The 14,391-nt window shown below is 50.1% G+C and overlaps 1 protein-coding gene across 2 annotated transcripts in view; it reads right to left on the bottom strand.

Moving 5' to 3' along the window:
• GIGYF2 (GRB10 interacting GYF protein 2) overlaps nucleotides 1–14,391 on the bottom strand; it is a 124,886-nt gene that overhangs the window by 90,228 nt on the left and 20,267 nt on the right. For both annotated transcript variants that reach the window (XM_039347097.1, XM_039347098.1), the window contains exon 2: nucleotides 12,372–12,429. In XM_039347097.1, coding sequence (XP_039203031.1) covers nucleotides 12,372–12,412 — 41 coding nt within the window. In that variant the 5' untranslated portion in view covers nucleotides 12,413–12,429. The remainder of the gene's footprint in view (nucleotides 1–12,371; nucleotides 12,430–14,391) is intronic.

Below are 14,391 nucleotides of genomic sequence, written 5' to 3'. Positions count from 1 at the left end.
TTTTGGGAACGAAGGAGGGGACCAATCGTAGGACTACCCAGTCAGTATGAAAGATGCATAAGTCATCTCTCATAGAGAGACCTGCCAGTTCAGAAATGCGCCTAGCCGATGTGACGGCTACTAGGAAGGCGATTTTAAGTGCCAAGAACCGTAGAGTGCAGATTCTGTCAGGCTCAAATGGAGGGAAAGTGAGGGCCTGTAAGGCCTTGGACAGATCCAAAGAGGGATATCTATGAACCACGGGCAGTTTGGAGTTGGTTGCTCCCTTGACAAAGGAGCGCACCATGGGATACTGAGCCAAGGGCTCTGAATTGCCATACGTAAGCACAGTGGACAGAGCAGCCACTTGTCTGAGGATTGTATTGGGCACCAAGCCCTTCTTGAGCCCCTCCAACAAATAATCCAAAATTCTTAGAATAGTGACCCTCGATGGATCCAACTTCCCACACTAGTGACAGAAATTTTTACATGTGGAATCATAAATTCTGTTAGTTGTAGGCCTTCTTGAAGACTGAATCATAGTAATCACGTCTGACGAGTAGGACTCTTGTGTTAGGAGTCGCCGTTCAAATGCCAGGCGGTTAACTGGAGCCACTGGGGCTCTGGGTGATGTAGAATCCCCTGGCTGAGGAAGATTTGATATTGAGATATTCTCCATGGAGAAGAAATCGAAAAGCTCAGAAGGTCAGCAAACCAAGGCCACCTTGGCCAGTGTGGAGCAACTAGTATCACCTCTGCCCATTCCTGCAGTATCTTTCGTATAATTGCCTGGAACAGAGGAAGAGGAGGGAACACATAGAGAAGTCCCCTGGGCCATGGGCTGCGGAGGGCATCTACCCTCTCCGCCCCTTGAGACGGGAACCAGAAGAATCATCTCGGGAGCTAGGAATTCGCTGGAGTAGCGAACAGATCCAGCACTGGATGACCAAACCTCTTCGATATCTCCCTGAAGAGATCTGGATGCAGGCGCCACTCGGAGCGTCCACTGTCGCCCTTCTCAAGAAACCCGCCTGCCGATTCGCCTATCCTGAGATGTGCTCAGCCTTGAGGTAGGAGAGATTGGTTTCTGCCCAGGTTCCCAATAACTGAACCTCGGTCATAAGGGACCTGAAATGGGTACTCCCTTGCTGGTTGATGTGGGCTTTCGCCGCCACGTGGGCTTTTGCCGTGAGAACTAGAAAGTGTTGTCTTGCCACTGTGCTGCGAAAGTGGCGTAGAGACAGGTGTATATCTCTGAGCTCCAACCAGTTTATGTTGTGCTTCATATCTGACCGGGACCACCAGACCTGAGCCAACTGTGATTGCAGGTGTGATCCCCTGCCGAACAAACTGACATCCAAGGTCAGGAAAAGCCGGGTGGGTTTCTTGAATAAGGTCCCCTTGAACACTGCTGGGGAGACCCACCACTGGAGAGATTTTAGGGTCTGTGACGGAACCCTTACCCTCTGGTTGGAGGAACTGGTGCCCAGTCTCTGGAACGGGAGCAAGAACCCTTGCAGGTTTCTGGAGTGTAGTCTGGCCCAAGTTACTATTGCTACGCAGGAAACCATCTTTCCTAATAATTGGGAAAGCATAGTCAGGGTGACTACATGCTCCCTTTGGACCTTGTTGACCAGGGATCGGATGCTGCCCTGACGTTCCCAAGATAGATAGACCTCACACCTCCTTGTGTCTATCACCATGCCCAGGTGAGGGAGGAGGGTGGAGGGAACTTTCTGACTTTTCTGAAAATTTACTGAAAACCCGTGGTCTTGGAGGGTTCAATGCCAGGTCTGACTGAGCCAACTGAACCAAGGAGGATTGAATGAGGATGTCATCCAGATAACACTGGATACACCGGAACAATCCTTAAATGCACGGCCAGCACCGCCAGGACTTTTGTGAACACCCTGAGGACCAATGAGAGGCCGAAGGATAGAGCCCTGTATCTAAAGTGTTGGCCTGCGTAGCAGAATCTGAGGAATTTCCGGTGCCCGGGAAGGATGGGAATGTGTAGGTAGGCCTCCGTCAGGTCGATGGGCGTCAGGAGGTCCCCTTTTCTGATGCCGGCCAATATGGATTGGAGCGTTTGCATCTTGAGCTCTTGTATACCAAGACAATATTTAATCCTTTTAAATCGAGGATTGCCCTCCATCCTTCTGAGGTCTTGGGAACAACAAACAGAATGGAGTAGAACCCCCGTCCCTTCTGCCCTACCAATACCGGTTCTATCGCCCGGATCTCTAGGAGATGTCGAATGGCCTCCTTCATCAGACTTTTTTTTTTTTTTTTTGGAGGATTGGATTTTTGGACAATGGGCAAGAGACGAAATGTCTCAGGGGTCTGGAGATGAATTCCAGATATATAGGTCAAATCCGATGGTGTTGAGGACCTAAAGGTCCATGGTGGTGGCCTCCCATCTGTGTGCGAAGAGAGCCAACCTGCTACCTATGGGAGAGGCCTCCCTGCAGTCACTTGGTCCATCTAAAGGGAGGGCCTCCCACGCCTTGAAAGGGCCACTTGACCTGAAATTGCTGCCTGGGTCTGTCCCTATTACCCGATCTGTCGAATTGACGGTCTAGTCTGGGGGAAAAGGGCAGGAGAACTGAGCAAACTCCAACCCTGACCCTGAACGAAAGGACTGCCTGCGGCATAGGGGTAGTCCTCCTATCTGCCCTCCTGAAAAGTTGGGACATGACCTTGCATTTATCTTTATTTTCAATCAGATAAGGATTTATGGCCTCTCCAAATGGCTGTACGTCTTTGTATGGGGCAGCGGCTAAACGCCACTTGGACCTAACATCTGCTTGCCACTGTTTGAGCCACAAGAGACTGCGAGCGGTGATATTGGACGCTGTTGCTCGAGATGAAAATCTGGCGGCGTGTAGAGATGCATCTGCCATATACTCTGATGCAGCCACTAATTTGTTCAAGTTGTGGTGCATTTGTACCTCTTTTGGCGGGACTCAAGCCTGCAGTTGGCGAAACCAGAGTAGAGAGGTTCTGGCGAAAAAGGAGGTGGACGTAGCCGCCCTTACCGCCCATGCCGAGGCTTGGTGTGTTCTACGGAAGGTAAGTTACACTTTCTTGTAGAACAATGGTGCTAAGGATTCATCTACAACAGGGACATCTAGCACCTCTGAGAGTGCTGGGTCCACATTAAAGAGCTTCTTATCTGTCCCCTCCAAGGAGGGGAAGGTGCCAGGCGTTCCCCATTGTCGCCCTCCGCCCATCTGATGTAGCCGCAGCGGGGGCTGGTGCCGTGCAGGTCGCTGGCCCTGGCTACAATGCTGCGGCTGCTCTGCCTGATCGGCCCCTGCCAGCCCCTCCGCCACCCCAGCTGCTCCCCCCCAGGAAGCCCTCTTGCCCCAGCACCCGCTCGAGCCGCCCGTTGGCAGCAGGAAGAGGAGGAGGGTGAGGAAGAAGCCGCCGCTGCCCCAGCCACATCCTCAGCCAAGCAGGCAGGAAGGGAGATCAGGACGGGAGGCAGTGGCTCCGATGCAACACAGCTACCACATCCTCAGCCGAACTGGTGGAGAGGGGGAGCAGGACGGGAGGCGGCAGCTCCGGCAGCGGCGGTGCGGCTGCCACCCTGCCACATCCTCAGCCAAACAGGCAGGGAGGGGGAGCGGGATGGGAGGCGGCAGCTCCAGCGGCGGCAGCCGCTGCAGCATCGTCAGGGGACACCACTGCCCTTAGCCTGGCTGCTGCCCCACTGCATCCTCAACCACTTCGCCATCACAAGAGGAGGGCGCCAAGTCTGGGTGCACCATGGGTGGCCGCACCGGCAATGGGGAATGCCGCCGTGGGGACGAAGGGGGTCCCGACCCGCCGCTGGCCCCTCCACCCTCACAGCCCAAGGTCTCCTCCTGCAGCACTGAGGGTGGTGGCGGCAGCGGCAGGACGGCGAAGGGGCGCAGCTGCCCGCTTGCCACCTCTTCGGCCTCACTCAGCAGCAGCGGGAGGACAGCCAAGAGGACCGCGCAGCAGTGGGTAAAGTGGCGGGTAGGCGCCACAGGGGAATCTGCTGCCTGTGAGATGGCCAAAAGGCGCAGGTGGAGAAGGGAAGGTCCAGAAGACCCCCCGACAAATTGATTTGTTGAACTTTTTTAGTCCCACTTTTTTGTTTTAGACTGCACATGGTGGCTGAGGACAGGGAGCCGCAGGAGACGGCTGAAAAAGCCACATGTGGCTCCAGAGCCGCAGGTTGCCGACCTGTGGCTTAGTAACATCAATTCCATTCACAATTGCTGTCATAAACCAAGGACTACCTGTAGTTTTAAAATCTTGTATTTTTCAGTTGTAGTATTATGCTTCTTCTCTGGTTCTGTTCAATTCAGAGACTGTTGAACTATCAGGAGCAGTAGTATCCTCAAGATTCTTCTACTTCTATAAGGATGATGAAAGCAGCATTGAGCTGCAAGGTCCATCCTTTTGATGTGCATGAAATATTATAATGGATATGGAATAGGAGTGGGGCTTGCATTACCATACTGCTACTTTTGCTATTCTGTACTCCATCCCCTTTCCTAGAGATTGATTTAGAAGCTCTAGTGCTGTTCCTGTTTCATAATCTTGTTTAAACAAGATGTAAGGCAAAAATGTATTGCCATGAAACCATTCAAAATGATGTGCATGAAATATTACAATATTTACAACCCACTAAAACTTGGTAGGGTTAATTCACTTTAAACATCCTATGATTCCTATTTTTATCTACTTGGCCCAAAACTGAAACGGCATTATAGTCTACTCTATACTATATAGCAGTGATGGCGAATCTTTTAGAGACCGAGTGCCCAAACTGCAACCCAAAACCCACATGTATCGTTGGGTGCCGGGTGGGCATGGCCCATTGGATGGGTGTGGCTGCCGTGGTAACGGCAGACTGGGTGGGACTAAAAAGTTCAATCAATCAATCCCAACTTTGCAAGATCTTTTTTTTTCCCGCGAGAAGTTGAAATTGATTGATTGAACCTTTTTTTTTTGCACATGGCGGCAGAGGTCTAAAGCGAAAAGGTTTTATAAAACCCAGCTGAAGTTCTAGGACTGGGGCGACGGCACGTGTGCCCACAGAGGGGGCTCTGCGTGCCACCTGTGGCACACGTGCCATAGGTTCACCACCATGGCTAAATTCAAATTGCCTCAAAGCCAATCAGTATGTCCCAGAATCTCTTTGCCAGCTTGAATCATACCCTTTTTGTATTAAATATCAGTTGAAATCAGGTCTGATTCACAGAATTCTACTCATCCATCTACTTAGCTGTTTTCTTGTCTTTCTACTTCCCTCATTCTGGCCAAGCAGGCTTTTTTTTATTCTTCCTTATTTATTTGTATTTTATTTTATTTAGAAAATTTTTATGGCCGCCTACTTGCACATGGCTTATCACCTGTTCAAATCATATGTCCATAATATGTAAGCTTGCTGATTACCACCTTAAGTAATCTCCTTTTTATTAGAATGACAGAGAAAGAGGGCCGTCATCCTACTGTACATTATATGACTTTAAGAATGCACCTGACTTGTCTTATACAGCACAAGAATGCTGAATTAGATGGATAACTGGCTGATCCAATAAGGCTCCCATTTGCTTATTGACTACTGTGAAGCCGAAAACCATAGTCAGTTTTATTGTATTTAGATCTAATACACAACTGACTCATCACTACTTTTCAGATAATGTACAAGCAACAATGAGAAGTAAACACGCAGTAATACACTGATCTCACATATGTTGTATAATAAGGCAGGAAATAGCAAAGTGAATGTCAACATTTTCTTTAAGTAAGAAAAATGGTTAAGGGAAAAGAACATTTAATTATATCACCACAGAACATCATAAAAATTATTTGAGATTTTTCTCCAGCATCGGAGATGGAGAATCCACCAATGGCCTTCCTGCCCATTAGACCAAGTCAGCCAAATTTGTCACGCCTATCCCTGGGTAGCCACTCCCAGTCTTGACTTGGTCTTCAGTCCAGAGGGATGTGATACGTTAGGCTCCCGGTCTAAGGCAGGTAATAGAGATTAAAATATTGGTGGATTCTGTTCATCTCATATCACAGTTATTTCAACAGCGCTGGGGAGGTGGGTCTTTCCCCCCTCCCAGACCTGGGGTTATCCCCTCCTAAGGGAAATCCCTCTTCAGCTGTTTAGCGCTGGGAAGAACGCTGCAGCCGGAGCTCATCCGTACCTCCGGGGGTGTATTTGGGGATTCCCCCTTTGTTCTCCCTCCATTTCCGTTTGCTATTGAACCAAGGAGAGTCAGCTGGGCTCCAGGGGGGTGGAGATTCTGTGTCGTCCCTGACTTGAGGAGCTGATTGGTTCCTCACCACATCAGATTGGCGGCCACTGCTCCTGGGAATTGATTCCTTGCCAATTTCCCTCCGAGCCATCTAATCGCTGTGATCCTTGCCGGCCGGTCTTCCTCTTCACGTCATCCCCAAGCCAATCAGTCACCTCACTGCCGCGCCAGGTTGCCCGGTTGCCATTTTGCACGCTGGGACACGTGGAGGCAACAGAAGGCACTTCTGCCTTCTGTCTTCTTCCCCTCAAATTTCCCACCGCTAGGGCGGAAGCTTCTTTTCGCGCCAAATTGCTGACAGCCGAAGGGACATTTCCGTCTCCTTCTTCAGATTGCACAGAGTCACTCCGGCCACCATTTTGGCTGCCGGGACAGGCGTGGCAGCCCAGCAAGGCAAAATGTTCTTGGTGGAGGCTTGAGCCTCCCCAGGAACGAAGAGATCATTATTGGCTTCCCCTTTTTTGTTCCTTACAGAGAAAGGGAGGACTGCATGGCTGCTCAGGCCATAGCTAGCGATCTCACCTCACGCTGCTGCCCCCCCTCCATCCTCGTTTTCAAACGATTGCCGGATTACTAAAATAAAAATTTAGGCCAGCGTTATCAGACTAGTTCCACCAGAACCTCAAGTCATAAAGACATATTTTAAAAAATCAAATTAAAATAATAAATTAATCACTACTTTTCAAGAGTCTGCTAAACAATCCCTGGTGCAACTCATTACCCTGACCACCCTCCCCTTTTAGCGCCACCTGGCGATCTACAAGCAAGCAGCTGTAGACAAGACCGGACCCCAAAGGGGGGGGACAACAGTTGGCTCCCCTACCAGTTGAGTGGTCAGGAGAGCAGGACAACCATCCCCTGCTTCACCTGCTTAGCCCATCTGGCCAACTGATACCCTGCCAGAGCTCCTTCTCGGTACCACTGAGATAGCTCACCTATGATGGAGGAGCCCACGGTGTCTCAACCTAAAAACACCGTCTCCCCACCCACCAACCGCAAAAGGCAGAAATCCTCCAAGCAGGAGGTGGCAGATAGGATCAAGGCCAAGGCCAAGACCATTTCTGGAAGGAAACCTTCCAAGTTGGCGGAAAAACAGGCTAGCAGAAGGCAGCAGGCTCTGGAGAGGGAATTCTCCAAAGCACAAAAGCAGGCAAGGATAAAGGCGGAGCAAATAGAGGAGGTGCCCTTTGATCTTCCCTTGGGAACCTCTAACCAAAGGGTATGGTGCCCTGAGGGGATCCCCCAGGTTCCTGAAGTGGATCAAGCCCAAGCGATCCTTCTACCATCGTTGCAACCACTGGTCACACACTCGATGCCAGAGGCCACCTTTACCCCCACAGTGGCAGGACTCAGGGGGGGAACCCGAGGATCCTTTCTCCAAGGACCGCCTCCAAGCCCTGATCGATCAGGCCGTCAACAGGGCGCTGGCTGCCAGGTCCAATCACGGGATGAGACCCGAATCTGTGACTTCCATACCTCCAGCCTGCTTCCAGCCAAGGTACAGGGACCCCTCCTCTCCACCACGGTCTTTTCACAGCAGGGCTTCCTCTCCTACAGAGGATGACCAACATGACATGTCATGGTGGGAGGAGGAAGAACCTCCTCCAGATCCTCCCCCATTTGAAGGGGTATTCAACCCTTCTTTCTTCTTGCCTCTGCTCCGCAGAGCCAGTTCCAGGGCCAACATTAGCCCGGATCATATCCCACAACCAGACCCACTGCCCGGTTCGTATCCGGTGTTCTTCGAACCCATTGTGGCCCAGCACCACGTCCCTTATCCAGCACTCTTTCGGAATGCCATCAGGAAACAATGGACATCACCAGGCACCTTCCCTCCCCCGAGGGAACGGACAGGAAATTGTTCAGCACAGCGCCGGACCAGGCAGAGGACCAGGTGGATGAACTCTTTGGCTTCCTCTTCTCCCCATCCACAGTGTCGGGGGATATGGCAGAGGTATTAAAATCCAATGAAAGGAGATGGGAACTCATATTCCACAGGACTCACCAGGCGGTGGCGTGGGCAGTAAGAGCTGCCACCTGTGCATCCTTCTTTGCCAGAACCTCCTTACTCTGGCTTCGTCAACTACAAACCAGACTTCCCCAGGAGGAGGTACGTACCCAACAAGACCTGAGCAAGCTTGCTGCAGCATCAGAGTACATCTCGGATGCCACTCTACATGCAGCCAGGTTCTCATCCAGAGCTATAGCATCCAACGTCTCAGCACGCAGGATGCTATGGCTCAAACACTGGCAAACCAACCCAAAGGCCAAGTGGCGCCTAGCTACGGCCCCTTATCAAGGTGGCCAGCTGTTCGGAGAGGCACTGACTCCTTACTTAACCGAAAATATGGACAAGCGAAAGGTATTGGCCCACTCCAGCAGACGGGCCAACAGGCACCCAAACCTATACACCCGCAGACAGTCATTTCGATTGGGAACGGGTGCGGGCCTCCCTCAGCCATCCCGTCCCTTCACACCTAGACAGGACTGCCAGCCACAGGTCCAGACCCAGGCCCAAACACCAAGCCCAGAGCAAACGGCCCTTTTGAGGGGGGGTCATCCCTATAGAAGGTTCAAGTGAGTCTCGAGCTGCCCCCCCATAGGTGGCAGACTGGCGCTCTTCACCCACCAGTGGGAAGCCACCACATGGATTCCTGGGTCCGCCAAACCATTCGTTACGGCCTGTCCCTGGAATTCGTGTCCAGCCCCCCAGAGCGCTTCGTCTCTTGCCCTCAATCAAGGAATCCTGCCAAAAGCAGCCTCATGCAAGAGGCTATCCGGCATCTCTTAAAGATAAAGGCCATAGAACATGTGCCGACCGGACATCTGGGGTGGGGATTCTACTCCATCCTCTTCGTGGTTCCCAAAGCCTCGGGGGGTTGGAGGGTGATTCTGGACCTCAAAGGTCTGAACCATCATATCGCCTATCAAAAGTTCAAAATGCAAACCCTTCATTTCATCTTGGGCAGCATAAGGAACGGGGATTTCCTGACATCCACAGATCTCACGGAAGCGTACCTCCACATCCCCATCGCTCCCAGCCACTGGCAGTTCCTCAGGTTCTGCTACGCGGGCCACCACTACCAGTACAGAGCCTTCCCGTTTGATCGCTCATCAGCTCCAAGGGTGTTCACCAAAATCCTGGCGGTGTTGGCCGCACGCCTACGAATGGTACCAGTGCGCGTCCAGTGTTATCTGGACGACATTCTCATCCAGTCCCACTCTCTTCAGGCCACCTAACCCAGTCAACCAGGGTCCTTCAGGAACACGGGTTCTCAGTTAACTTCCGAAAAAGTCAGACAGTCCCCTCCACCCAGCTCCTACACCTGGGCACCATCATAAACACACTCAGTTGCCAGGTCTACCTGTCACAGGAATGTCGGGACAGCATCAGGACCCTGGCCCTCAGGGTTCGCAGGGAACAGGTAGTTCCACTGGCTCTGCTCTCCCAACTCCTGGGGAAGATGGTTTCATGCATAGTAATAGTCCCTTGGGCCAGACTACATTCCAGGGAACTTCAATGGTTCCTCCTCCATTCCAGAGGCTGGGCATCAGCTCTTCCAACAAGCAAGTAAGGATTCCACCCAATACATTACAGTCCCTCAAATAGTGGTCCTCGCAGGCAGTAGCCAGAGGGTCACATTTCAAGGAACCTGACCGGCTCACACTTACGATGGACGCCAGCCTGTTTGGCTGGGGAGCACACCTGCAGTCTCAACGGGCCCAGGGACAATGGTCCCAGGCAGATCTGGAACACAACATCAATTGGTTGGAGCTCAGAGCCATACATTTGGCCCTCCGCCACTTCCACAGCAGGGTGGCGGGACAATACGTTCTAGTCCTCACAGACAATGTGCCAGCGAAGGCACATGTGAACCGGCAGGGGGGTATCCAATCCAGGTCCCTCCTGGGCGGAGACCAACCTCGCCTCCATCAGAGCCAAGCACATATTGGGGGAGGCAAACAGACAAGTGGATTTCCTAAGCAGGTCAATCGTAGACAACTCTGAATGGTTCCTGCATCCGAACCTCTTTGCAGAAATAGCACAGAGGTTCTGACAACCAGCCGTAGACTTGTTCGCCTCCCCATTGAACACCCAACTCCCAAGGTTCTTCTCTCGGTTCCCATCGGTGGGGGCGAAGGGAGCAGACGCTCTGCGTTGCCCATGGCTGGGGGGGGCTGCTTTACACATTCCCCTCTTCCGCTGATCCCGGCAACCATTCGCAAGCTGTTGCAGGAACGGGCGGAGGTCATACTTGTGGCCCCGTACTGGCCACGAAGACCATAGTTCACAGACCTGGTGAATCTCTCCAGGTCTCACCCATGGAAGATTCCCCCAGGTTGAGTGTCACTCAGCCAGGGAGCTCTACAACACCCAAAATCCCAATGGCTGCAGTTAGCCTCCTGGCACTTGAACAACGGATCTTGACTGGGGAATCATAACTGGCAAGAGTAATTTCCATGATTCAGGCCTCCCGCTGACTGGCAACAAATCACATCTATGAATCCATATGGAGGAACTTCTGCAATTGGTGCGAGAGGCGGCCACTTAATGTCTCAGATCTGACAGTCCCAAACAGCCTAGAATATTTGCTCGAAGGCCTCGACAGGGGCCTAGCACCTAATACCATCCGCAGACAGGTCGTGGCCCTATCCACCTCACCTGCGCCAACTCAGTCCCCTTGGCACAGCACCCTAGGATCCGCTCCTTCTTTAAGGGCGCCACCAACACAAAATCACCCATGGCTCACAGGTACCCTTCCTGGGAATTGCCATGGGTCCTTCGGGTCCTCACCAAGGTGCCATTCGAACCTATCAGGTCTTGTACTCTGAGGTCCTTGTCCCTCAAAGTCACCTTATTGGTTGCAATTACGTCAGCCAGGCGCATTTCTGAACTCGCAGCACTGTCAGGCAGGGAGGACCTCTGCACCTTTCATCAAAATCGGGTGGTTCGCCGATTGGATCCAACCTTTGTCCCCAAGGACCCCGTTTCATAAGGCCCAAGAAATTGTCTTACCAGATTTCTGCTCCAATCCGTCCCATGCCCTAGAACGACAGTGGCACACACTGGACGTTCGTAGGGCATTACGACACTATATCAAGCGAACGGCGCCCTTCCGCAAGTCGGAAGCTCTCTTTGTCTCATTTCATCACACCTCTAGCAGTCAGAAGGTGTCTGCCTCAACCATAGGCAGATGAATCAGGGTTTGCATTGCGGAAGCATACCAATCACGTTCACTACCAGCGCCAAGGCAGATAACTGCACATTCCACTCGCAGTGCTGCAACCTCAGCGGCATGGGCCACACAGGCCTCTATCGAGGAGGTTTGCAGGGCGGCGACATATTCTTCGCCCTCTCTGTTTATACGGCACTACAAGATGAACCGTTTTGCATTATTGGAAGGAGGGTCCTCCAGCAGGTAACCGTTGGGGACATGGCTACGGCCTCCTGTTTCCCCCCCCCATTGGGACAGTGAGGCTTTGGTATGTCCCATTGGTGGATTCTCCATCTCTGATGCTGGAGAAGGGGTGTTGACTTACCTGAACGCCTTTTCTCACCACGGATATGGAAAATCCACTCCCACCCTTAAGGACAATTAGTACATATTAGGGAGCCGGGAGCCAACACGTCAAACTATAGTCAGCTGCTTTGCCTTCGTCAAGACTGGGAGTGGTGTGACAAATTTGGCTGACTTGGTCTAATGGGCAGGAAGCGAAAGTACAACACAATTCAAACTAAAAATCTGATTTAGATATTTTTAGCCCTCTGAAAGGCCATGAACCCTGGCTCTCCCTCCACAGAATGGTGTTGAGTTGGGAGTTGGTAGTGTGGATGGTTATGGAGCCTTGATGAGAAGGTACAATGTGCTTTATGTGATGTTTTCAGTAGTTCTTAGGAGCTGTAAGCTAGGGAGCTGTATAAATTCTTTAAATAAATAACCTACGTAGTTGCAATTAAAACAAAAAAATTCAACACCTCACGTATTTTTTCCAAGCAGCCATTTGAAGCAATATATTGATAAAGCAACTATTATTAATATTCAAAGGGAAAATCTTTTGGAGAAATAAAGAGACAGACAGACTTACCATTCAGGCCCAAAGTTAAGTGTCTGAGTTTCTGCTGCCATTTTTGAAAAATATTAACCTGAAAAAAGAAAACACAAACTATGAATAAATAAAAGCGTACATGAGTTTTAGTGCCACCTTAGGCATGAAAGCTGCCTGGGTGACTTTGGGCCATTCACTCTCTCTTAGCCAAACCTACCTCACAAAATTGTTGTTATGGAAAAAATAGGAAGAGGGAGGAGTTTTAGATATGTTTGCCACCTTGAGTTATTTATAAAAATAATAAAGATAGGATATAAATAAACAAAATATTCACCTTCATCAATATTCAGAGTTGATATTCCCATATTAAAGTAAGAGAAATCAGAAAGAGAGCTTGCAGTTCCTTCTTTTATATAAGGAGAGATTCTGGCAATTGACTTTGCAGATCTGAGGAGCAGGGCCCTTACATGTGTCCAGTTATTAATTTTTGTACTTTGACATCCTTAATATTGTGGCCTATCCAGATGCAAAACAATATTGACACTACTGTATCCATTTCAATCTATAAAGAAGATAAATTATTTCCTTAAAAATGTTTATATTTCCCTTGCCTCCCCCCCTTTCAAAAGGGATCATTCTGAAAGCAGGTTTTCTTCACTTCCGAAAGATCAGATTTGCTGGTAAGCTGGTAAAACACATTGCACTGAAAGCAGGGGGGAGGTGGGAGAAAGAAACAATTCATCTGACAGGCAGCCCTGGTGCTCTAAAACAGGGGTCCCCAACCCCCTGGTCCGTGGACCAGTACTAACCTGCAGCAGGCCAGCAACTGGGCCGCACAAACAAGCAAAGCCCCATCCACCGGATGCAGGCAGCACTCAAAACCACGCACCCTCCGGTCCACGGAAAAACCTCTCTCCACCGAATCGGTCCCTGGTGCCCAAAGGTTGGGGGCCTCTGCTCTAAAAGACACTGTCTGGAAAAGTCCATGATGGAAGCTAAGTGAGAGTTTAGCATGGGGCTGTCAAAACATGGGGCATTTGGAGCTCCATGGAACAAGCGTTCAGGGCTAAAATACCTCTTGGGTTTCACCATGGATTTTTCCATACAGCGTCTGAGAGCAGAAGGCTGCTTCTTTGCTCAGCCATGTTGACAGCAAAAGTGTTGCCTGGTGGAAAGACTGCACCTTTCTACAGTAGAAGCAGCATTTTGCTCTCAAAGTTGTTGGGGGGGGGGGGAATCCTTCATGGAGCTAATCTAGTGCAGGGCAGGCAGGGGAGAGACAACCGGCCCCCCTTTCCATTGTGAGCTATTTAATGCAATATCTCAGAAAGGTGCAAAACTTATTTTCAAGTGGCATCTTTGAGAGCAACAGGTCGACTACCTGTACTGCTTAAATTATCAATCAATCAATCAATCAGAATAGAGCTGGAAAGCACCTTGAAGGTCTTCTACTCCAATAAATGCATAAAACATATTCTCCACTAAAAATCTATTGTTCCGTTTTCAACATTAGCAAAGATGCTTCCTTTAAAAAACTCACATCAGTTTGGAAGAACTCAGCATTACTCCCAGCATGTTCCATAATGAACACCTAATTTTTGCTATCAATTCTCTCTACCTTAAAACTTGGGGCAAGAATAGCAGAGAATGTTTGTCAATGTTTGAGTTAGGAGAGCTGAAGTAACTAACCTTTTTAATGACTTCATATTCCAAGGCATACCACTATAACATATGACAAGCCAGAAGAATAAAGGGCAGATGTCCCATCTTGTGTGATTGAGAAAGATTCTTGGCTTTGCTATATATATATCTATAAAGGTTAAACAAATGTCTATTTCACACACTTCACAAATAGCCCGTGATCTACTAGCCTATGACTTCCAGGGTTACTAGGGGTTTTTCTTCTAAGGCAAATGCAACAAACAATATAAACCATAGGGATATATGGATTCACCCATAATTCATCACACAGTCAGAAGCAGCATGACTCTGCTAAATACTTTTAGAGAAAATATTCTCCTTTACCAGAGACCTGGGAGTTTGATGCTTCTGCGTAGGA

This window comes from Crotalus tigris, unplaced genomic scaffold, assembly GCF_016545835.1.
Source record: "Crotalus tigris isolate CLP2741 ecotype Arizona unplaced genomic scaffold, ASM1654583v1 scf7180000018053.2689490, whole genome shotgun sequence".
Classification (NCBI taxonomy): domain Eukaryota; kingdom Metazoa; phylum Chordata; class Lepidosauria; order Squamata; family Viperidae; genus Crotalus; species Crotalus tigris.
Note: the sequence above shows the minus strand (reverse complement) of the source record. Positions and strands in the feature narration are given on the sequence as shown.